The 25,895-nt window shown below is 48.4% G+C and overlaps 1 protein-coding gene across 1 annotated transcript; it reads left to right on the plus strand.

Moving 5' to 3' along the window:
- The first annotated feature begins 766 nt into the window (after window positions 1–766).
- On the plus strand, window positions 767–21,479 carry LOC147622952 (N-carbamoylputrescine amidase-like). The gene is made up of 9 exons (XM_086822563.1): window positions 767–1,003; window positions 1,133–1,181; window positions 19,706–19,797; window positions 20,071–20,222; window positions 20,316–20,362; window positions 20,495–20,528; window positions 20,626–20,792; window positions 20,923–21,019; window positions 21,122–21,479. Exons 1-9 carry the CDS (start codon window positions 915–917, stop codon window positions 21,307–21,309), a joined length of 915 nt encoding a protein of 304 aa, XP_086678689.1. The 5' UTR covers window positions 767–914; the 3' UTR covers window positions 21,310–21,479.
- Window positions 21,480–25,895: the final 4,416 nt, after the last annotated feature.

Genomic DNA, 25,895 nt, shown 5'->3' on the forward strand with positions numbered 1-25,895 from the left:
TGCAAGCTGTTATGATGACTCCAAAGCGAGCCTAGCATATCTATGTCGAGGGAGCTCCCATAGAGAGAGAGAGAGAGAGAGAGAGAGAGAGAGAGAGAGAGAGAGAGAGAGAGAGAGAGAGTTTCTATGTGTGTGAAAGAGTGTGTATGTCAGACGAGTGTGAGAAGAGAGAAAGGGCATGTGTGTGAGAGAGGGTTGTGTTTGTGCATGTACTATAGAGAATGCATGTGAGAGAGATACACAAAAATATGCGTCTATGTGAGAGAGTCACACATAGACACATGCACACATGCATACACGCAGACACACACATGCATATACAAACACACACACATGCACACATGCATACACGCAGACACACACATGCATATACAAACACACACACACACACACATACACACTCACTCACATGCTTGTACACACATAAGTAGTTGCACACTTGCATACTCACATACATATGTTTGCACATATGCATTCAAGCAAAACCTTCATGCTGCAACAAAGTGAGGGTCACCTACTTGTATATATGATTTTAGTGAATAGGACAATATGACTTTAGTGAATAGAGTGTAAGAAAGAATTGTGTACGGTTCAAGGTGGCTCTATCCAATGATATCCGATGATTCCTGCAAGTAGCTTCGTAACCAGCCATGATCTATATATATATATTTACTATAATTTTTTTAAAAAAACTCTGCTTTCACCCGTGATGATGTGGCAGACGGGCACTGTGTAGAGACTGTTGGCTTTACAAAAAAACAATTCCGGAAAACAAACGACAAGAAAAGAGCCACACCCACCAAGACGGTGGGTAGGTGGGTCTCAAAAAAGAAGAAGAAGGAAGTGCTCTGTCAAAGCAAGCAGAAGAAGCAGGTTTCTCTTGTGACATATGTTGTGTGATTGTGAAGGGTAGCATGGGCGGGCCGGAGCGCGTGGTGTGCGTGGCGTCCCTGCAGTTCGCCTGCTCCGACGATGTTGAAACCAACGTTCAGCATGCCGAAAGGTTCTCTTTCATTTCAAAATTCTATACATGTTTCTTTTTTCTGCGCTCGTAGCAAAATTCAACATGTTTCGGTGCTTAATCGTAGAGGAGTCTATTAAACTGGTCCAATTCCTTTGTTGTTGGTTGCAGGTTGGTGCGGGAAGCTCATGCCAAGGGTGCGCAAATAGTCCTAATCCAGGCAAGTGCAACTAATAGCCAGAAAAAATTAGTTCCTTTCAGTTTATACAAACATTTGAAGGAGTTGGAAATGGATATATAGATCCCAAGCCCCTAAGCTTGTACAGGGCCAATGTGTGTATATGGTGTAGGTGGAGAGCAATGTGTGCAGGATTTGAATGTAAGACTTCATGCTACACACTCTTAGACTAACCATCTCATTTTGTTGCTACACTCATTTTCAATATAGAACACACTCTTGCCTTTTTTTGGTTGGGATATTTTTAGGGATGAAGTTTATGGGAGGGACCATCTCTTAAATTAGGATGTGGGAGGACTCTGGATCAAAGTGAGACAAGTAGCCTCAAACTTGTCACCTTAGCCCTGACTTGTCATTATAGCTTTTACTTGCCATTCTAGATCGGGAGAACCCCAAATCCATAAATTGAAGCTCTCTCTCTTCATTTAAGCACGCTCTATTGCTGCAAACTAGTCTCTACACCACTTCACTTTCCTCTACAAAAGGATATTCTACTTCTCTAGCTTTTCTATGGGAGTAGTCTTGCTATTTCATGTGTATCAACCGTTGTACTTGCTGAACTAGCCTCTATTCTTGCTATACTAGCCTTTGCACTTGTTGTACTACCAGCAATTGTACTTATTGTACTAGCCACTGTACATGCCATACCAGCCTTTGTACTTGATGTACCAGCCATTGTATTTTGACTTGAGCCCACCTCTCCTCTAAGGTGTGTGGTGAGAGTACCAACACGGAGTGCAAGTGGTGATGTCACATGCACCCTGCACTGGAGTGCTATGTGACACACCTGCTCTACATCAGTGCAACATTCGTATAGTAGGATTACCTTTTTTTAAAGGAATATTTTATCGTATGCCATGGCCCTTGTCACCAATTGGCCGACCATTTGGTCCATTCCTAGTTTTTGCGTCTCGTTCACTTGAGGCCAGGCCAGTGTCTCGTGTGAAGAGGCCAGTATTTTGCTGACATGGACGGGAGCCAGACTGGTGCCACCCGTGTGTTAGCAGGATGGTGTCGTATGGACGGGAGCCAGATCAGTGCCACCCGTGTATGACCTGGACTGTGTTCGATCCATGGGACTGTCACGCCATGGAAGAGCCAGTATTCGTGCCGTGTTTTACCTATGGGACTGTCACACCATAGGGAAACTCGTGCCTGGAACTGTGTCTTACCTATGGGACTGTCACTCCATAGGAAGACCAGGTTTTTATGTAATAAATGTCGTGCCAGTTTTGTGCCGACAGATATTTTGTACATGTTCCATGAACGGGAGATATGTCCATGTTAATTTTGCACATGCACACATGATTTGCATGTTTGAAACTGTTTTCGCATGACATGTATTTGTGTGTTTGCCTGCCTGACGTGTTACTTACTGAGCGGGGACGCCTGCCAGTGAGTCGTGAAGTCTGCTCTGTATTCTGACGAGTTTCAGTGCATGTGAACAGGTGGTAAGTATATGGTACATGTTGTTAAATTGTTATTTAATTCTAACCCCTTTGTTTTATAAGGTTAGGGGTTCACACTCATTTAAAAGTGGGCACCCCCTTTGGGCACCCACTTAGGGGCCAAGGTGGGGAGCCTCACTTTTAAGTGAGTGTGGGGGTGGGCATGGTCACCCACCCCCACTAATCCCCCACATGCAAACGTGGGTATGACCAAGGCTAACTTCACTTTAATTTATTAAAAAAAAATCAATCGCTTCTCCCTGGCGCTGATTTTCATCAACCGGCGCTGGCTGCTCTTTCTGCTGGCGATTAGCTTGCTGCAGGCGGCTCCTATACTCTGCTGCCGCTGCTGCACCTGCTCCTTTACAGGCGACTGAGTTTGCTGCTGCAGGCGGCTGCCACCTTTTCTACTGGCTTCGCTTGCCCCTCTACAGGCTGGCTGCAACCACCCCTGCAGCAGGCGGCTGCCTTCTCTTTCCACCTCTACAGGCGACTCCTTCAACGGGCTGTACCCTCTGCTGCCGGCTGCTCTTGCCCCTCTACAGGCTGCAATCAAGCCCATCTACATGCTCCTACAGGCGGCAGCAAATTGGCAGTAGGCGCTGCCTGTTTCTCTTACAGGAAGTCGTGGGTCCTCTCCAGAAAGTCTACGCTTGTTTCTCCAGCAAGCTACCATCTACAGGAAGCTACGCAGGCTGCAGCTAAATAGCTGTGCACAGCAGCCTGGTGCCTCCTCCATACTCGGTGGTTTCTTTTCTCTCTCAGGCGGCTGAGCTTACAGCGGGAGGCTATCTTCAGTTGGCAACTACACAAGCCTATCCTTCTTTCACAGCAGGTGGCTGTGAACTTTCGTGGTGGTGCTTGTCTTGGTGGTTCACCACGAGGCAACTGCTTCTTCATCAAGGGTGGTTTCATCTTCTTCATACTTCGAGTATGGGTTTTCTATCAACCATCTACAAGTAAGTGATTTTCAGATTTGAGTAAAGCATTTAATGTTTAAATCTGGTAAGGGATTCATCCCTCTACGGCCACACCCGTTCGGTGCCGGGTTGTCCAAGCTGTATTGGCGAACCTCGGTCCAAAGGTGCTGAGATCGGGAGAGCCAGGCATTAGTACGAGAGCGCCTGTTTGTGCGTGGTCTCGGAACACCAGTGAGGCGCTCTCCGCGGAGTCCAGTGAAAGCACAGGACCGCAGAGATTGGACCACACTAGTGGTCGTTCTGCTTCGAGTTCTCTACATCGAAATTCGAGCCTACTTGTTTGGTACTGTTTTCATATGTACATGGACATTATCTGGTTCTCAGAACCCATGGAGCATTGTATTCATTAAATACTCCCAATAAATATAACATATATTGAGGGGGGGGTCGGCCCGTTCCGGCCCCAGTGCTGGTGTCCATCTTTCCATTTCTGTTCATTTAAATTCAAGTTGTTTTAAAGTTGTCCATTTCAAATTTGTGGTTTTAAAGTTGTGCTTTTAAGCGTGTGGGTGTCCAACGGAGTCCTTCCCACTTGACAGGATCGGTTTCAGCCCTAGTCCAAGACATGTCAGGTACGAGCTACGTAGGTCAGTCTCCACAGCCGTAGAGAGTCTGCATGTGTCAGTCCTCTTACTCACTTGGAGAATTCATCAGATAGGTTCATGTAGAAGTCAGCCTTAAGCAGGAGGTCTTGCATCAGAAGCACGTTTAGAATCATGAAACCATGGGTGAGTCAGTCCATAAGGAAGCCCTTCATAGGACATACCTTGGGGTTGATGCTTAGCATCATTAGTCACCATAAGCTCTAAGTCGGAGCCTGTTTTGGAGCTGTTTACAGCCCTGGACAGCATATAAAACCATCCGACAGCATAAGAAAGCATTCACACATCCAGTTGCCCAGCAAACATCAGTCGGCTGCAGCAAAGGATAATAATGCTTCATGTGCAGCATTTAATGCTAATGAAAAGCATTTTATGTCCCATAAAAAGCAGGCTGACAACAGCTATATGGACCGACCAGCAGCATACATGCATATAGAAGCAGTCACCTAGCTCACATCATAAATGATCATTCATCAAATCAGAGTACAAGCAGTTCTTAAGCAGTTATGTGTGCCTAGAGCCTCCGGCTTCTTGCGCATACATTCTGCAGTGAGTAGCATTCTTTAGCATTCAGCCAGCTTATGTGCACCCCTCAGTTTTGGGTTTGCATAGTGGTCATCAAAGAGCTATTCAAAGGAGCTTGAACAGCATATGGTTCAACCTACGTTCGGTCTACTTCGTCCTTGTGTTTGACAAACCCGAGTAATCTTTCATGCTCATTGTCAAAGTTCTCTAAAGAAATATAAGCAAATACTCCTGCTTGTTGCAAGGGGGGCTCTTCAGTGGGTAATTGGGACCCAATACCATGTCAACTATCTATCTTCTCTCTCTTTCTTCTCCTCTCTCAAAGTGGAATTGCATAAACTCACGGGTATAAAGAAGGCTTTGTTGTGCGTTATGACAATCAACCTATTGCATGCTAGAGGTAAGAGTCTTGAGTTGAGCCTATGGGCTCTGCAATGGCACCTGTTTGTGTGCCTCGAGCCTTTTGGCTCTGGATTGGCACCTGTTTGTGTGCCTTGAGCTTTCGGGCTCTGTATTGGCACCTATTTGTGTGCCTCTTGAGAGAGCTAGGCGCCAGTACAAGAGCGCCATTGTTGTGCATGGTCCCGGAACACCAGTGACGCGTTCTGTCATAGAGAGATATGATTTGGACCATGGTTATGGTATCTAGACTTATGAGACTATTTCGTCTCGTACATTTATTTGGGACATGATTATGATATCTCGACTTAGGACTGATTTGGCTCCCCAAGTCTCTAGGGTCATTGCCAGACGATCCGCCTCCAAGAGGCTTGGGAAGGTCTCAAGCTTGAGACCTTCCCAAGTCTCTAGTGTCGTTGCCACACAATCCACCTCCAAGAGACTCCAAGGGTTTTGCACATGATACAAGGATCGGATACAAGGATAGCCTCAAGCCATCCACAAACCTACCAATTGTTATGGCCCCATGGGTCATGACAGCTGGCGTGTATATTTGGCACTATCTTTCTGCCTAAAGCGGCCCAAGTATGGGTACCATAGTATCGGTACGGGCGTGGGGTCCTATGAAAGCATATAACTATCAATAAGCAAGTTTTTACTCTATTATTGGATCTCCAGGCCTATATAAGTGACTTTGAGGGCTCAAAAGTGACTATCCTGGTTCATCTGACTTTGCTCGCTGAAGCTCCCGACTCCACCCCTGCGCTCGCGCTGCTCGCCCATCGCCTTCCCTCCATCGCGTCCCTTTCCTTCCTCCCTCCGCCTGCCATCGCTTCTGTGCCCCCCCCTCTTCTCGCCATTGCGCCCCCCCCCCCCCTTCTTCTTGCGTACTCGCCCTCTTGCGCCCCCCCTTCCTCGCTGCTGCGCCTCCCCCCTCCTCACCATCTCGCCTCCCCCCTCCTAGCCTCTTCGCCTGGTCGCCCCCCCCCCCCCCCCCCTCTTCGCCTGTTCGCCCCCCCACCCTTTTTCGCCTGTTCGCCCCCCCCCTCTTCGCCTGTTCGCGCCTCTCTTCAGCAGCGCCCCGCCCCCCCCTCCCTTTCGCGTTGCTGCCGCCCCCCCCCCCCCCCCCCCCCCGGGCTTCTCCTTCGATTTTTCACCCCCTCCCTCCTCTTTCGTGCTGTTTTTCACCCCCAGGGGGTTTTGTTTTTTCATCCGGTCTTCCGCCTCTTTGTGTGCAGCCCGTTTCTTGCAGGATTTCCGCTTTCGCCTCGCCTTCGCCTGAGCTTCAGACTCTGATGGAGACTCCTCCCGCCTCGCCTCAGAGGGACTCATCCGCAGCCCCCTCGCCCGCCCCCGAGGACATCCCCATCAGGCTTTCTCTTTCGCCGGAAGAGGAAGCGAGCCTCACGGCAGAGGTGGAACGCCTCCAGGCGCATTCCACCATCTGCCGTATAGTCGGCACTCGCCCCAGCAGAGGGGAGATCAGGGATCTTCTTTAGGCTCGCCTTCTTGCAGATGTGGGCAAGATCGTGGATGTACAGCTCCTGGGCCGGGGACATTATCAGATCGAGTTCGAGGCCGCCCAGAGCGTTGCCAAGGTCCTTGCCATGAGTCCCCTGGACATCAGGGTGCTCAGGCTTTCTTCAGACCTTGGCAGCATGGATTTGACCCAGCAGCGGCGGAGCAAGGAGAGCACCTCTTCCATGTTACAGTTTGTTTCCCTAGACTCCGCCGGGGAGTATCTTCCGCTCCTCTCCAGGCTCGGAGCATTGGTGGGCTCGGTACTAGAGACTGGCCCCTCAGCAGCTTCAGTGGTGGCCAGAGCAGCTGGGCTACCTTCGGTCAGAGTGTTGGTGTCTGACATCTCCTCCCTTCCTAAGGTCATTCAGCTACCTAGGATAGGGGGGGATGGATAGATCAGAGAGTGGAGTTCTCGGGGCTCCCGAATCAGTGCTTCATTTGCAGGCAGGTCGGTCATCTGGCCAAGGCTGCCCTCGCAGGAGACCCCGACCCTCACCACAGCAGCAGCAGGCTACTGATGGCCCGCCCACAGATTCGGCTCGACAGGCTGCCTCCAGGACACCTGCTCAGGCCACAGAGACTTCGGAGTGGCAGCCTGGACAGGGGCGCCGCCGAGGGAGACAGCCACAGCAGCACGCCCAGAGACCGCTGCAACAGCAGCCACAGTCTCAGCCTCACTGGGTTCTCGTGAGGAACCGCTTTTCTCCCCTCGAGGAGGAGACCCCCGCGGCGACGACTGAGGACCTGGAGATGCCAGCACCCCCTCCTTCACCCCCCCCACCCCCACCCCCGCCCCCCCCCACCGCCTCGCCTCCACCATCACCTCCTCCCGTCTCCGCTCCAGTTTCGGCAGCGGCTCCCTCTCCATCCCCCTCGCCTCCCCCTCCTCCCCCTCCGCCCGCCTCTCCCTCCCGGGAGGCCCTGGCGGTTCCCTGGCGTTCACCTGCAGTCTGGAGAGCGCTGAGCACTGATCTCGCTCGAGCATCACAAAGGAGACCTATGCCGATTAGGACTTCACGGATTTCATCTATCCGCAGTCGGCTGAGTCGCCTTGGCATTAGACAGCGCTCGGAGGCTTTTGATTATACTTTCACACGGCTTTTTGGAGCAGAGGGCCCCCATGAGCCAGCACCCATCCGAGTTCATGTAGTGATACCTCCGGCCCGCGGAGAGGAGGCACTAGACTCAGCGGTGGCCTTCTCTTTCCCTCTATGTGGCCCCTGCGAGCGACCGGGAGTGGACTCTAGAGCTCGCTCTCAGCACTTTGAAGACTCAGGCAGTTGAGTTGAGTTTTCTCATCACATGAGCGATCTGGAGGTGACAGATGTGATAGGCCGACTTTGGGAGTTGGCTCATTTTTTCTTGGATCCCGAGGGTGTGGATACCTCAGGGATTCGGCATTTGGTCGTACGCATAGTGGCCGACTTAGCACGCGACCCTGGATATGTGTGTATACACGAGGTTTCTCTGTCAGAGCAAGAGGCAGTCGCCATGGGCCACAGCCACTGGCGCCTGATCCGGGATTCTTGCAGTACACCGGGTGGGCAGATTCGCAGCCGCTCGGATGGGGACTATTCTCCATCCAAGCCGCTTGCGAAGGCCCGCCGCACGGCTGAGACAGCATCCACCTCAGCAGGACATCCATAAGGATCATCTCATGGAATGTACAGGGCCTTGGCGGAGCACACTTTATACGCTATCGTGGTTGCTTGAGGCAGGAGCTTCAGAGATGCCTGGTTGGTGGCAGCATTGATATTTTGATGATGCAGGAGCACCACTTGGGTGAGAGCAGGATCCGGAGATATGGTTCGGTGATGCCTGGTAGATGGGACACTTTTTGGTCTGTAGGGTTTGGTCCTTTGGGTGGACAGGGAGGAGTATGCATGGTCATTGCAAATGTATGGCGGCAGGCCATTGTGGATCGAGGGATCATTGTGCCTGGTAGAGCACAGTATATCATTCTGAGGATGCATGATGAGCTATTGGGCGTGCTCAACGTCTATGCGCCCAATCATGCTAGTGCCAGAGCAGAGTTCTGGACCCAGGTTACGGATGCATTGCCAGAGGCCGCACATTGGTGTGTCGGGGGAGACTTCAACATGCTTGAGGACCCGGCAGATAGGGTGGGAGGCAGTCATGTTACAGTGCACGGCACGGAGCTTGCAGCTTGGGATCGGTTATGCATGTCACTGAGGATCACTGATGCATGGCAGCATGGGGCTTTCTCCCGGTCTCAGGACAGTCTTAGTTTCTCTCGGTCGGATCGCCGGCAGGGAGGGACTAATTTATCACGGATTGATCGCTTTTATGTGGGCGACTGGTTAGGGGAGCGTGGGGGCTCCGTCGGCATTCTCGCTGGCACCTCATTTTCAGATCATGCGCCAGTTATATTGACATTGGAGGAGGGGACACGGGAGCCCAGCTTGCAGTTGAGGATCCCAGAGAGGATACTTACAGATCCCAGTCTCGCTGAGGACATTGAGAGGATCTGGCATGATAGTCAGTGCTCTGACCAGGATGCAGCGGGCCAGTGTGCTCAGGGACTCACCGATCTTAGCTCTTTTCTTCACGCTGCAGCTTTGACACGGCTGGGAGAGATTCGCGAGCGGGAGCATCGGCTGAGACGCAGCCTTGCTTCGCTACAGCGCCTTCAGGAGCAGCAGCCTGCATGTGAGTGGGTGGCGTCCCAGCTGCGCCAGGCACGCCAGGAGGTTAGAGAGGTAGAGGAGCAGAGACACGATTTTTACTATCGTCGTCAGGCCTCTCAGTGGACGCAGCTTGGTGATAGAGTGACTGGAGAGTTTTTTGAGATCAGTGGACCCCGTCATGCGCGAGCAGGAATCCGCCAGCTTGGTAGACCGGATGGATCGGTAGCTACTGAGCTTGGGGAGATTAGAGCCATTGCCACTGCATTTTATAGAGACCTGCTTTCAGCAGAGCCAGCCACTGAGGATCGAGATGTATGCAGACAAAACTATGTGGGCCCATGTGCAGAGGAGGGTCACAGACCGGATGCGTACAGTTCTAGGTGCGCCTCTGTCAGAGATTGAGCTTGCTGAGGCCTTGAGGGTCCTGCCGCGACATAGTTGCCCAGGGGAGGACGGACTGACGCCGGCCTTTTTTATGCGCTATTGGGACCTTTTGGAGCCAGGCCTCCGCAGGGGCTTTCAGCATGTTTTGGACACTGGGGTGATGCCGCAGAGCTTTTCAGAGGGCTTGATCTATCTTATCCCCAAGGGGGAGGGAGTATCAGATGATATTCGGCATTGGAGGCCTATTACGATCCTCAATACTGTCTACAAGGTCTTGGCAAAGGCCTTGAGTTTGAGGATCCAGCCCTTCCTGGGGGAGTTGATTCATGCTACTCAGACAGGATTTGTCAAGGAGCGCAGTATCCTTGACAACATCTTTACTTTCTGGGAGGCGACAGCCCGAGCTAGATTTCTCGGCGAGGACTTGGTCGTGATGCTTCTCGATTTTGAGAAGGCATATGATAGAGTTGATTGGGGTTTCTTAGAGGGCACTATGCTTCGCCTGGGCTTTGAGCCAGGATGGATCAGAGGGGTGGCGGCTCTGTATTCCACAGCTCGCAGCCAGGTGCTGATTGCAGGAGGACGGGGGCCGAGTTTTGAGCTGACCAGATCAGTCCGTCAGGGGTGTCCCCTCGCTCCTTTTCTTTTTCTCTTCTTTGCGGAGGCTATGAGCATGTATTTGACGGCAGAGAAGGTTGGTTTGAGAGGACTGCAGCTCCCAGTCCGGGGGGAGGACCTGCTTGATGCTGAGTTTGCAGATGACACGGGCTTATTTTTGCATGGCCAAGAGGCCAATCTTCTTCGAGCAGAGCAGTCGCTCCAGGTTTTTAGTGCAGCTTCGGGAGCATTGATCAATTGGCGCAAGACAGTGGCCTTTTGGATCAGTAGTGCTCCCACTCCGGCATGGAGCCCGGACCCCGGTTTTAGATGGATTCCTCCAGGCACAGCAGTGCGGTATTTGGGATGCCAGATTGGCCTAGATTTGTTACCTGAGCAGCAGATTGCCCCGCTTCTTCTGAGCATTCGGAAGAAGCTTTTGTATTGGAGTACAGCTCGACTATCCTTGGCCGGAAGGGTGGTGGTAGCAAATCAGGTGCTGTTAGCGACCATGTGGTACATTACGTCTTGCTGGATTTTCTCGAGCTCTTGCATCAGCCAGGTACAGAGGCTGATCAGGAACTTTCTGTGGTCTGGGCGGGACGGTCAGCCAGCTCGGGCAAAGGTTGCATGGGCAGTTATTACACTTCCGTTGGCTCAGGGAGGTTTGGGCATTATAGATCCAGCTGATCAGAGTAGAGCCTTATTGGGGAAGCTTATTGTTCGGGGGTTGCTTCCAGGCGCTGAGCCTTGGAAAGAGCTCCTCTTGCAGCGGCTGCAGGCTCGGGCGCCCCCAGCAGGGGGTACTTGGGCACCAGAGATTCGCTGGATCTTCATAGAGATGAGGAGGACAGGCCTCAGTAGAGGATGGGAGGACAAATTTGCTTTGAGTATCCTGAGAGCTTGGGAGCTGCTGAGACCTGGGCTCTCTCAGCGTCCTCCTTCTTGTGTTGAGGAGCGGGCGAGACAGCCGCTCATCTGGAACCCAGCGGTTCGCACGGAGCAGGGTCATATGCTGGGTTCTCGGCCTCGTCTAGCTTGGGGACCTCTAGCGGCAGGCCCAGCTCGTAGTTTTGGAGACTGGCAAACCTTCTGCAGTCTCCCAGAGGAGATCCAAGTGGAGAGGCTGAGTCACTTCAGAGGGGGATTGATTATGAGGGATGATATTCAGGAGGCACTCACAGAGGAGTGGTTCACGCCTCTTGAGCCAGTAGCCCCACGGTGGATGGGAGCCTTTACACAGTTGGAGATCCAGATTGCAGTCAGAGCTTGCACTGAGGATGGCGGTTGCCTCTACTATGAGATTCAGGATGAGGGCAGACTCCAGAGAGTGGAGATGGAGTCGCCTTTGGTTGCAGAGTGCACCTTTCAGAGGATTCGGGTAGTGGCCGCCGCTTCTCGGAAGTGGCATATTGACCCCGACCCTGCAGATGTGCTCCCGGATTGGCGCATATGGGTATATGCAGCGCGCCCTTTGGCCCGGCTACAGTGGGACCCCGGGGAGTACGAGTGGCATGATCCTTATGCATCCCTTGAGGCCACAGAGATTACCTTTTTCCAGTATACAGTTCGGCTGGGGCGGCATATTTTGACGGCGAGGAGGACGGTCTCTCCAGCGGCAGCGGGGCATTGGCGGCTGCAGGGACTCTCACAGGAGTTCCTGGAGGATTTTTGGGCTCGGCTCTGGGCTAGTCGACAGGCCCGTAGGATCTCGACTTTTCAGTGGCTGGTCGCCCATAGGGGCTCAGCAATTGGCACTTGGCTTGTTTACAGCGGTCTTCCGGCGGCCTGCGTCCGATGCGGCCACCCTATGGAGACACAAAGACATTGCCTTTGGGATTGCCCTCAGGCGCAGCAGATTTGGCTGCGGATGCTGCGTATTCTAGCTCCCCTCTCTCCAGAGGGTATGTTTACGTGGGGTGCCGCTGCTTAGTCGACCTTGTCAGGGCCTGCGATGGGCTATGAGACGGAGCAGGGCAGTCAGGCCATCAGATTTATTAGGGGCCAGCCTCGCCTGGTTCCGGCACCGGATTTCTCGTCCGCCAACTGGACACAGGAGAGGGATTTACGATGGGAGCTCCTCAGCAGCCTCACCATCTGGTTCACCTGGAGGGCCCGGTGCTTCACGGCCTTTGAGGGGAGATTGGAGCCACCAGCAGAGACTGTACGGGGGATTTGGCAGGAGTTGATCCACACCCTGCGAGGATAGTACGACCGCATCCGCGGGGAGACTCGGATGAGGTGATCTTGCGGCGCCAAGCTTTTCACACCACTTGGCGTTGTGGCCCCTTCTACACCTTACACACGGGATCCCCCCGTTGGCACTACAGGCCACCTGTTTGGCTCTTCCCCCCCCCCTATTGTATGATTTAGCCTCTCAGTCCATTGTGCTGATGCTTGTATTTTGCAGCACCTAGGGAGAGTCTCCCGGGCTGCCATGCTGTATTCCCTGCTCCTTTTCTCTTATGAGCAGGAGAGATTTTTTGTAGCCCTACGGGCGTTTTTTATATAACTAATGAAAGGATCCTTTCTCGGGGGGGGAAAAAAAAAAGAAGTGACTATCCCTCGGAGGGGGGGATCATGACCAAGCGAAGCCTAGACCTTGGTTCTACCCGACACCTTGGAGGGGTGGGCTACGGTGGTATGGACCGCACCTTTGGAGTAAGACATGGTTGGCCTCATGGCTCGTCGGTGCTCCATGGGAGCTATGGTTGGAAGGTCAGCCGCTAAAAACCAATCTGTGTTTTGTTCTTGTGTGTGTGTATGCAAGGGATGCTTGGGAGATCAAGTGGTAGTTTCAGTTGGTATCAGAACCACTTGAGCAATCATGTGAGCAACGATCGTCTCAAGGTCCTCTTAGAAGGTGGTCCTTGAAGTCGCGCGTACACATGTTCTAAGATGAGGAGAGGAGGCAATTACGAGGCGATTTTAGGGGCTGCTTTGTTTGAGCAGTACGGTGATGAAAAGCTGCTGCTGCCTATAGTGTTTTTCGGCTTGCGGGTCATGTGAATGGCCAGCCCTGTGTGCCTTTACAACCTAGGCACCATGTTCCTGGATTCATCTAGGTATATATATATGGAGCCCATAGGATAGAGAATATAGCGCCCTGTGACACACGACACGCTGGTCGGCTGTGAGAGGTACACCATGCATGGGCTAGTCTGGTTACATGTGTCAGCATGCGCATGTGATGAGCAGGTGCAGGTGCTTTTGTGCACTCTCTAAGGTGTAGAACACCTACACTAAGGGCCACTATAGAGGTTTGTCTACTCTCAGCTGACACCCTAGGGTGAATACCTAAGTGCCTATTCGCATCCCTTGTGTTACATCCCTAATTGGTCCTTAGGCTAGTGTTAACCAGGGGTTAGGATAACCACCCAGGGTTAAAGGGATGTGCTAACCCAAGGTTAAGGTTAAGGGCTTATACAGATATAGGGGCCAAGGCTAGGAAGGATGATCTCTAGATTGGTAAAAAACTCACTAGAGGCTAATCATGGCTAAGGGCTTAATAATAAAAGTAGTGAGGCAATAATAGCCTGGTTATTGCTATATAAGTGAGCTTGGGCTCACTTAGGATGATTAAAATCACGCGGTAGGACCTCAAGGCCCAAGTAGCTATGGGCTGGTGGGCTGTGGTATGGGACTCCAGGGCGTGCTGACGTGGCTTGGCTGACTCGCGCAAATTCACCTCATGCTCAAGGAAGGAAGCTAATGGCTGGGAGGATAGTTGCTACCCACTAAATCTTTCGCGGTCATCAACTTCGGATTTGATGCGCGTCATTCTAACCCTAATAGGGTTTCCATGTATGTGGTCCTTACATTGGCTCATCCGTCAGTCGTACGAAAATCTGTAAATGAAGGGACTGACCAGGGCTGAAAACCCTGACTTTTACTAACCTTAGGACTTGCAGATGATAGAGGAGGGCTGACTGCTGGTTGACCTTGTCTGTGCTGCTGAACAGTTATCTAGGACTTGTGCTTGACTCCATAGGGATGGTCTTCTTGTGTTTTGCTCAACTATGATTGCTGGACTAATTCCAGGCCCCTTTGTGCTTCTGTTGTTGGCTAAGGGTTTCCTCTGGCATACTGTTTCACCTTCTGATCTTGCTAGGCTGAGCAACTGTGTGTGTGTGTGTGTGTGTGTGTGTGTGTTTTTTTTTGGGGGGGGGGGGGGGGGGGGGGGATGTGCGCGGGGTTGTGGATCTTGGAGAGGGGTCTGCCAGCCGGAGGTATGGCTGAGAGGATGGTGAGCGTAATTTGGTCTCAGCCCCGAATCCCAGTGAGGCGGGGAGCCTCTTGACGCTGACCCACTCTCCCAAAGATTGAGTGGAGCCAGTGTAGAGGGCCTCTTGAGAGAAAGATGGACTGTGCTCTGATACCAGCAGAAGGCATATATATAACAGAATTCACTTAACACAGAAATTAACAAACAAATAGCAACACAAAGAGACAAGACACAACGCTAGGAGCCAGAATAACGTTCTAAGCCAACCTCAATGGCAGGGGTTTTACAAAACACTTGACCATCAATGCAATTAAACACTTAAATTGGCCACAACCTTAAACATGTGCATCTTAATTCCACAAAACTGTGAAAGAAAAATGTGCAACCCAACCACCCGCTTCCCACACCCCCCCCCCCCCCCAGTATTTTATTGCCCAAAGAGAAAAATATCATGATCAGGATTTATCCACATACAATCATGAATAATTCATATACACGGGCTGTCATCAAAAAGCCCCATGAAAATGCCAAGAGTATGTATATCCCGTTTTGATACCGGCCAACATAGCTTATCCAATGGCCCACATAGTTGTCCATAAACCCATATGGTGGAACCATAAGCCCTTAAAGCTATCCATGAACCCATATGGCTGAATTATAAGCCCATAAAGCTGTCCATAAACCAATAAGGCTAATCCATAGACCCATAAAGCTATCCATAAGCCAATATGGCCGAGATACAATACGGTATACCCCTATAGCCACCAAGGGTGCCCTACACTATACTGTTCTGCCTGGACCATCTCACACCACCACAATGGATCAACCCTAGAGGAGGAACCATTCTGGAGCATTCGGTGGACTATCCAGAAATGGAGGCGCACCACCAACGGACACATGAGAGGTGCACACTCTGCCATTGAAGGCACCGCACTGACACTCCAACAGGCTCTACCAAAGAGAGGAGATTCGAAGGCCTGTCACTCCGATGGCAGCTACCAAAGATAGGAGATGCCACTGACTCTACCACATCTTGCAGGAATCATTTAAATGGTCCCTAAACTCATCCATGAGGACATCCTTCATGCTTCATCCTTCATCCTTAACCTTGAGTGCTATAGTCACTTGTCTATTTCAGCCTATGTGTCGTCCTACTCACTGTGACCACTATTGGGTGTGCACGATACAATGAAGGGAATGTAACAATGTCTTGGAACAATACAAGTGTTGTCCAATATTCTTGTCACTCTTGCCAATCTTGTCATTTACATTATGCTCCATTCTAATCTGTATATTCATATGTGCATTGCGTTGTGGGCATTGAGAACTCTCGACATACTATCCAGAGGAGAACCACCACCTTAGTGTGCCAGGCAACCAACCTTAGTGTGCCAGGCAACCAACCACCACCTTAGTGTGCCAGGCAACCAACCCAGCTATAGGTACACTAAAATTTGGCACGCCTAGTGGGAATCTCAAAAGTTGGAGTTCTATTGGTTCACCTTTTATCTCTGTGCCCTCTGTATGCCCAATACACGCTCCCGTGGTAGTCCAGTTAGCCCATCCAAGAGTCCTCTCTCAATACATGGCTATAGTCGGAAGAGGTTCAATTACGTACCACCTAGGGATCCCCTTCCACCCTTTATGGCAGCCAACATTGGTAATCCCACCTTCGGTAACAATGCTAGAGGCCTAGCCAACCCTCCTGGTGCGGAACCCCTTTCCACAGTGTTGGACCGAGTCAACTCAAGCTTCCCACGTTCAAAGGATCCACCACTGAAGCTATAGATGACCACATCCGGTGGTTCATCTCTATGTGCAAGACTCGAGGCCATAAGCGGGAGGATGCCTTCTTGGTACTCTTCCCGTCCACTCTAGAAGGCTCTGCAAACAAACTCTTACATAAGCAACCCGTACCTACCTCATGCCATGCTTTACCTGAAGTAGCCTATGCATACATGAATGAAGTAGACAACCTATTCTTGTATGAAATAGACAAGTTTTGTTAGATTGAGACAGACAATCATTACTTCATGAGATAGACCGAGTCTTCCCAGACCGACCATATAACCAGATCCAAGAAGCGGAACAAGCTGTTTGCTTCCGTTGCTGGTTTATGAGTTAAAGGTCTTAATCATCCTTATGAGATGACAAACCATGCCTTCATACACTTGTGAAATGAACGAACTTAATTCTTATAAAATAGCCAACCATACTCAAGGAATCTAATCATGCCTTTATGAAAATAAACTTTGCATTTGTGAAATAAACGACCCATACTTTAAATTGAAAGGGTCAAACTTGCTTCACATGTATTTTTTTTTTTTTAAAAACCATGCCCTTGTGCAATAATCAAGCCTTGTTTGACATACACTATTCTTTTATGAATCCAATTATTCATGAAATAGATAAACCTTATTCTTTTATGCTTTGGGTGTAACATGCGAAAGCTTACAGACGAGAAAAGAAGTGTTGTGGAAAAAATGAAATTGTATTATTTTTTTTTTGAGACCCTTAGCCGACTAGAGAAATCTCCTACATTACTTGACGAGGGGGACTTTCCCAATTGAAACTCAAGTGATCAATAGGGAATGCCCATCCGTAAATCATTGATAGGAGAGGTCCCAAGTGAGTCCCTTTACTCCTACAGTAGTCTTTCATTGTTCATTTAATACGTGGAATTAAGGGTAGGGGACCTCACAATCTTGCCACATGTCCCAATTTAAGAGATGGTCCCCCCCATAAACTTCATCCCTAAAAAAATATCAGCTTCTTGTAGACATTCAATCAAAGGTGCTTCAACAAGTCCTCCATTTTCTAGCTTACAAACGTAATGACGCGAATGGAACTTCCCTTGGGGGTTGTCCAAAAATAGTAACCCTCCTAGATTTTAGGAGTGTGTTCCTTTGTACTACTCAACCTTATTAGAAATGTATGTGAGCACCATATAGAAACATGTTTCAATGCTAGATCTCTCCCAAAGCCTCAAAAACTCGCCATGGATGCCTTTCACTTGTTGACACTTGAGCTCCAATGCCCATTTCTATGTCCAAGAAACCATCTCTGGCACCTAGACCAAGCTTCAGGCACTTGATCTTTTGTACTTGATAATCCCCCATTCCCAAAGCTTGTACATTAATGCATATTCGGGCATCTCAAAATCCATCAGATCCCATTTCACACAGGAAATGTCCAAGCTGGTGACACCCCCCCCTCCCAGCTTCTTCAAAGTTGTCTCCAACTTTGATTTAAAGCCATATATCCAAGATAGAATCGTGTCCCATCAAGTGCGCAAGACAAGACAGTCTCATAAAACCTAAATATAACTAAAAGAATCCATGTTCCAAAAATAAATAGGCGAGACTAAATAAATCCCCATAATACCAATATCAAAATCATGTCCCAAATAAATGGGCAAGCAAATCAATTCCATAAGTGCAGATATCATAACCATTGTCCAAATAAATATGCGAGACAAATCAATCCCATAAGTCAAGATATCATAATCATGTGCCAAATAAATGGGTGAGACAAAATAGTCCCATAACTCGAGATATCATTAACGATGGTCCAAATAAATGAACGAGGTCTCAAGCTTGGGAAAGTCTCAAGCTTGAGACACAGCAACCGGCTCAGCAAAAGAGAAGGGTAGACAGTCCAAGGCCAAGGATGGTAAAGACAAGCCAAGTGGGTTCATTACCTCGTCTTACTCCCAAAGAGCTCCAAAGCCAAGGGAGCCGCCAGTCAGCTTCTATTCTGATGCCACAGATCATGTTGGAAGGAACTGTGACACTGTCCTAGGAATTCAAAGGAGGCTAGTAAGGGCGAGGAGAAAGCAAGTTCTTCACTAGTAGCAATGGCTCCCATTCCTCCTGTTACGTCTTGTAGTCTGCTAGTACTAGGCCAAGAGGTTTAGTTGGTTAACACTATGTAAAAAGGGATATAGAAAGTACTAAAGCAACCTCCTATTTATAGCTGATTAGGGCTGGACTCCGTTGATATTATTACTATGTTGTATTCCACATTTTTTTGGAGATTGACTCGTCATGCATGCATAGTACAAGCTAAATGATCTGTGACACCCTTAGGTGGGATCAATTGTGGCATGGAACACAGCCAGTGTTTGGATCAGCCAAGCTAGAACCGTTTCTCGAGAGGGTGTGGGGAGAGATTGTTTCCAAGCTTGTTTCTAGGAGCCAAGCACTAAGAGCTGGCTATTTGACACATTGGTGAGATATGCTATGATGTGCTTCATTTTGGGGGCCAGACTTTGGAGAGGCAGATGGAGAGATTGCACGTGATGGTGTTCTCATGCATGATGAAGCATGAGTAAGAGCGTCCTGAAGTGGGCTAGGTAGCTTTCCTTGCTTTTGAGAGTTTCCCACTGCTTCTTAAGATTGCAGCAGTAGTCCAAGGGATTGCCTGAAGACAGTCATCCCTAGTTTGAACCCCATGATGCTTCAATAGTCCTCCCACCACAAGGTGGAGCTAGTCAAAGCTATCAGGACAATGTGCAGCTGGAACCAATTGGAGCCACTTGCTGCCTCATCTTCTAAGATCAATTGGTGAGTGCTTCACCATCCATCTTCCGATTGAACTTGGGAGGCTTCAACAGCTGGGTTAGTTTGGACAAAAGCCGCAACTTGAGCAGAGCAATCCACTGCAGAAACACCACCATGGTTATGGAGAAGTGCAATAGGAAAAAGTCTTGGAAGTTGAACTAGAGTTATTAGTGCAAAAGTTATTGATCCTACCATCAAAAGCCATAATGAGTCCAAAAAGTCGGTGTGCGGGATAACTTGGTGACTGCTACTATGTAGAATTGCCATACCTTGTTGTGCCATGCCTAGTCCTGCGTCCAAATTTGTGTGCTGCGTGGAGGTGCAAAATTGACACTAGTGCCAATGCCAGACCTAAATGGTGTTGGCTCTCTTTTAAAGGTTCCCGTTTTTCTTCTGATAAAATAACAATTCATGACCAAGTCAGTGTAGTCACAAGCAGTTTGGCTACTTGACCAACCAACTTAGTCTCATATCAAGCCCTTGTACAGACATACCTAGCTCACCAACTATTCTCTCATTGATTCTTTGACCTTGGTGATTGTTTCTCATATACTTTGGATTTTTAATGTTAATGTTGGAGTCTGGAAGGTTTGACAAAAAGCTGTGCATTTTCAGGAGCTATTTGAGGGCTTCTATTTCTGTCAAGCTCAAAGGGGAGATTATTTTGCACGAGCCAAACCTCGGGATGGACATCCTACAATCTTAAGGTAAAGTGTGCAATGTTGTGTGGACAGCGGAATTGAAATGTGGCAATGTTTTTGTTCTTTGTTGTTTTACTGTATAGGAATCCTTTTTTTGAGGTGATAGTAAATGGCATGCTTTCTTGTTAAGGATTTACCAATCTGGTTAATTTTGGTCCTCAATGCTTTGTTCTTTTTGTAAAGGTGTGTCTTCTACCCTTGATTTGGATTTGTCTTTGTTGTTTTATATTGCATACCAAGATTAACCTTGTTTCTTTTTCTTTCAAATGTTTTTGATAGAATGCAGCAGCTGGCAAAAGAGTTGGATGTGGTGATACCTGTTAGCTTTTTTGAAGAAGCAAACAATGCACACTATAATTCCATTGTAGTAATTGATGCAGACGGGACAGACCTTGGGCTGTACCGTAAATCCCACATACCGGATGGGCCAGGTATGAATGGGTTGGTCCTTGCTCTTGTTTTTTTTCAAACAAAGAGTATATGGGATGCATTGCTACTTCAATTAATGCTGTTTTGGGATGTAGGCTATCAGGAAAAGTTCTATTTTAATCCGGGGGACACGGGTTTTAAGGTACATTCTTGACAGTGCTGAAATACTTTCTTTCAATGTCCCACCACAAGTCTTCGACACTCCATTTGTTTCTTAAAAGTGGCCTTCACTTCACAAACGATAATAATACAGGGCTATTGTTCTGCAAGCCAGGTTTTCGGGACCAAGTATGCAAAAATTGGTGTAGGTAAACTGCAGTTCAAATACTGCTCATTCATGAAATTCCAATGCAGTGCGTCTGTGCCAATAAGCTTGGATTCTCATATATTCCTTCACATGTGTAGCGATTTGTTGGGATCAGTGGTTCCCGGAAGCTGCTAGGGCCATGGCATTGATGGGGGCAGAGATTCTCCTTTATCCAACAGCCATTGGCTCAGAACCACAAGATCAGGGGCTTGATTCTTGTGAGCACTGGAGGAGAGTGATGCAAGGCCATGCAGGGGCAAATGTGGTAGGCAGGGTTTTTACCTTCAGTCTATTTCATGCGTGTCATGTTGTTGAGATGCTTGTTGTTTTGTACAGGCTGAACATGATAATTCTCTCCTTTTTATGTGTGTATTGGGGGGGGCGGGGGGGAGTAGGTACCCTTGGTAGCATCCAACCGTGTTGGCAGCGAGGTCATTGAAACAGAGCATGGGCCAAGTCAAATTACTTTCTACGGCTGCTCTTTTATTGCAGGTGACATACTAAGCCTGGCTTGTTTCCATGGATGTAATGGAGTCTATCACACAGTTGTGAGACTAAGCGATTTGAGTCCCATGATGATTGGTGTCATTGTAGGGCCGACGGGAGAATTGGTGGCAACAGCTGATGACAAAAGCGAAGCTGTGTTAGTGGCAAAGTTTGACTTGAACAAAATCAGAGAACAAAGGCATAGTTGGGGGGTGTTTAGGGACAGACGTCCTCATTTGTATACAGTTCTCCTTACTTCAGATGGCAAGCTACCACCATCGAATATTTGTGCTTGATGCAGATGGTACGATTGAAAAACCTGGTTGCAAATACATGAGTGTGTCACAGGATGAGGTTGTCGATTCTCTCCAAGAACACACTAGAAGATATTAAGACTGAACGTAGATTTGAGCTTCTTGTGATTGACAGCTCATAAGCACAAATGTTAAAAAAACACTTGAGCAAAGCTTAACCAAAAGGTTAAGACCTAATTAGCACATAAGGTAAATGAGACAAGCATAGATGAGGATTGGCAAAGGTGTTTCCACTAAGCACATAGCTCCCTTGTTATTAATCACAAAGAAGACACAACAATATATAGGCTCACAAAGAGCTCTCCATTGATCTAAGCAATGATGTTAAGGGCATGGTACCTAGACCTATCTAGATATATCCTAGGTTAACTCCCCTTTAGTAATTGGCCTATTACATAAGGAAAATAACCTTAGACTTCGTGTCTATATCAGGTGTTAAGATCTATTATCACCTAGACTAATGTGCATGTGCACACATGGATGCTAGATCACAATGATCTTTCAACACCCTCTCTTGATCTAAGCGTCCATACCAACAAGGTGTGCTTGATCAAGAGCTCAAAGAACTAAATGCTCGTTGGCTCTAAATGATTACATTACAAAAGTGTTGTATAGTCTAGACAACATCGTAACTCTTCCTTCACACGTAGTAGGGATATGAAAGGTAGGGAGTACAATACATAAGATACAACCATTGCCATGAAAAATTTGCCGAGTAAGATCTTACTATAGTTGAAGTTGGTACTCTTCTTAGGAGTATTTGTTGCTTGTAGTAGATCATAGATCTATAATGACATGTTTGTTGCTTATGCGATGTCGGAGACGGAATCACAGAGAGATTTGAGAAGTAGCATTTTGCCACCCATGCCATCTCAAAGACAAAACTACCAAGTTGTATCAAATTCACCAAGAATTGAGCATGAGAATCATGTCCACTAAGCCACATGAAGTTGTAGACAGGTGTGTTGTTGCACCAAGTAAAAGCCCGAAAAATCAAGCGAAATGCATCATAGAATATAGCTTGTAGCCTCCAAACCCAAGCTCAAACTTGAGCTAAATTGATGAGCTCAATAATAAGCTCCAACACTGGTGCAACACTTTACAAAGATGTTGTCTTCAATCTTGATTTCTGAAGTTCACTATTCAAGTTGAGAGCTTATCTTAGCCTTGTCGAAGCATGTGTCATTGGGTCTTGCCTTAGAGCCGCAAATGCAACTTCTCTATGTGGGTGCACTAGCTTGTCTATCGCGTCCTCACTCCGTTGTCACATGAGAATGCTACTTGTCGATGGGTTGAAGAGATGGCTCTCGATGCCTAGATGGAGACAACAAGAGATGGTCCTACACAATGGTTCTCTCTCACAAAAGATGGGGAATGAAGAGAAAGCTAATGCAAGAAGACAACCTACAACTAATCTTGTTTAGCAAACATCCATTGAACATGTAAAATTCAATAGCATACATGCAAGCAAGACAAGGGAAAAAAAGAGCTCTCACAAGTAAACTATTACAAGGGAATGATTGTGTATTGCTTATTGTCAAAATTGACAATAAGAAAGATTCTATAGCATACATGTAAATCTCTCATTGTTGATGGTGTATGCACACACCCTTATCAAATATGCTTATTCACATAAGGTAGGCACTTTTATGGAGAGACATTTGCCTTATCGTTGTATGGTGATGTTTGGAGTATTCAGTGAAGTTATGCATCGTTCATGTCTCTCTTTCAGTATGTTTATGCGTATACACCTTGGCGATCTTGCAGTTGGTCGATTTCTCAGAAGCCTTGATTTCAGTGGGTGATAAAGGCGGTTGCAGGTGACTTTTTCTCAGTTTTGCTGGCGGCACATCGCTTGACGTAGCAGTGGCTAGAATAAACTCATGAAGCCTCAGAGTCGTCCACATCGCAGTCTAACCATACGTCGAAGCACCTGTCGCAGCATGTCATGCATTCGACAATGAATCACCAGCACGGCCATTTCTCCGAGATAATCTTGGCCCAGCGTCTGAGGGTGCCGGGTGGCAATTAGGAACCTGGAGCCAACATTTCTCAAGGCCGGTTAAAAAAGAATTTGGTGGATGCGATGATACCATGGCTTTGCATCAGAGGGGCAAAATTAATTCCTTTGCTGAAAGAAGCTGAGCCGCCAAGAACCGAGACCGTCACCGGGGTGCTCGTGCTATGCGTCTTCTTCTGACGGGTAGTCGTGGTCGGACCGGGCATCACAGGTTGGTGAGCTGAAGGCTCTTTCTCGGAGGGTCTGCAACCCGAGTGTCCATCCTTGAGCCTCCGCCACCCGGAGCCGGAGCAGAGTGGAGCCGACATCCCGTGGAATGAGCCGTTTGCTGCAGTCGCTCATGGATCCTCATTTTCCAAAGCTTAATGTTCTAAAGCACCAGGTCAAAGTTGGCGGAGGTTGATCGGAATCCTCAGCGATTCACGAAAAAATATATAGAATCCGACGTTATCTAGAAGCAAGCCGCCGACAATCCGGATTCTGGAGCTGTCCTCATCCGGAAGCCATCTGGACCCCGTTCAGCATCCGCCAGAGCATCCGGACCTCCAGTCGGATCGAATTCGGCACTACCTGGATTCATCCAACGCATTCATAACCCACCCATCCCGACACACGATAACATCATCCGATGGATGCTATTGAAGATACGAACGTGTTGATGGGCTTTTGCATTTGGTGCTGATGCCGACAAAAGCATGCATTCCATCCCTTGCCTTGCCATCGACGTCAATTGCTGCTGATGTATCAAAATTGCAACGAGTTCACAGTGCAGCGCTGGAAATCCATCTCTTCTTGCTGGCCACGTATAGTAGAAGGTGGTGCATAGTCAGGGGTGTTGAACGGCATACCGTGTTCAAGATGAACGAGTCCAGCAGACTCCGGCTCATGATTAAGTTGCTGCCGGGTGGGTGGATGATCTGATTCAATCCACGCTGATTCGAAGGCCCCACCCGTTTGGGTCACTCATTACACTAAATAACACATTATGAATCAGGAGGGATCTAAGGCTGAAAAGAAACGTCACGATTTTGCCTAATTTAGACCGTCGGATTCCCATCCGGCAAGTAAACTAAAAGTGATCCCCTAGAGCTGGATGTGCACGAAGCATTAGAAAAGGCGAGGGCGATGGGAAGGGAGTGTGACTGACTTTGGGCGACTGCTTCCTTCCTTCCTAGGCAGTGTGTACGTAGTAAAATCTCGTACTATGCGAGTTTGATGGCGTGCTACGCCGGGCGCCTATTAGAATTGCTTTCTGTGGAAGAGGGTTTAATTTATCCCGAAATGGGCACGGAAGCAATAGAAATAGCTAGGGAATTCCTAGTGGAAGTCATCGGGATAGCCTTAGGTTTACCAATTCCTGACGATATGCGCTGCGACCTACCGTAACGCTTGCACGAGTGTGCGCTCGTCTTCGCTGACTCGTGAGGCGATATCGGCTGTGTTGGTTTTGTCGACAAGCCGGCACCATAGGCTCCGAGACCACCGTGCCGCCTTCCGCCGAAGCGGCTGAATCCACAGGAACTCTGGCGGAGGAATAACTCTTGGGGACAAGAGACTAAACGACATCCTGATTTATGAACTAGGAGTGAGCTTAGGGTGAACTCAAGAGGGGTGAACTAGGGGTGAAATAAGGGTGAACTCAGGGTATACCGTGGGGATTTTTGGGACTTAGAAAATTTTGGAGGGGTTGAGCTCAATGCAAAAGAGGATTTGAACTTGGAACCATCCACTCAAGCTTTCAACATCTAACCATTATGCTATACTTTCCCCTAGTTCACTTTCTTACCGGAAAACGTTTCCCTAGTTCCCTTTCTGGTTGGAAAAGGTCTCTCTAGTTCACTCTAGTTCACCTCGCGAGTTCACCCCCAGTTTACCCGCGAGTTACCCGTAGTTCACTTGGGAATCCAACGGTGTTGATCAAATCTCGATCGTGACACCTCTTTCCAACCATAGATCCCCCCTGATTCATGATGTGTCACTTAGTCATGAGGCTCGTTATCGTCCTAGGGTTCTGCCAATGTTAAAAATTATAATTTGATATTTTTTCTCTTCTTCGGCTTAACAACACATAAGGCATGCACATACATTAATGAAGTTTTGCTTTTTAAAGTCAAGGAGATCTAATTGAGATAAAAGGTTGATGCATACATATTTAGTCATGATGTTGAATGTATGGGCAACCGAGTTTTGTCCACGGCTTGGATCTTGGTATAGCACCAAGCTCTCCAAGTTGTGTACTCGCTTGGTCTTGTATTAACGTGGTGCGCTTTCTGCAAGGGCTTTAATTTCTCATCATTGTGTCCTAGATAATGTGATGGGGGGAGAAAAAAAGGAAAAAGAAGTGTGAAATTTGCTTAGAGAGAGATCATTGTGTCCCCTTTACGACAATGAAGTATGCAACATCCGAGTGCGCATTGTTGCATACTTCATGTCGTAAAGGGGATAAGTGCAAATATTATTCCATGGTGGATTTATTGGAAGTTTTATGGTATCATTGAATCTTTGAAAAGGGCATCATTCTCTAGGAGATTGGAGAAAGTGAGGAGAA

Source organism: Cibotium barometz, chromosome 28, assembly GCF_041138505.1.
Source record: "Cibotium barometz isolate CiBa-2024 chromosome 28, ASM4113850v1, whole genome shotgun sequence".
NCBI lineage: Eukaryota > Viridiplantae > Streptophyta > Polypodiopsida > Cyatheales > Cibotiaceae > Cibotium > Cibotium barometz.

Coding starts and splice junctions, on each gene's coding strand:
- LOC147622952 (XM_086822563.1), top strand. CDS start 915: ATGGGCGGGCCGGAGCGCGTGGTGTGCGTGGCGTCCCTGCAGTTCGCC. Junction 20,363..20,494: donor CGGGGGACACGGGTTTTAAG/GTACATTCTTGA, acceptor TCTGCAAGCCAG/GTTTTCGGGACCAAGTATGC. Junction 20,793..20,922: donor GCCATGCAGGGGCAAATGTG/GTAGGCAGGGTT, acceptor GGGGGGGAGTAG/GTACCCTTGGTAGCATCCAA.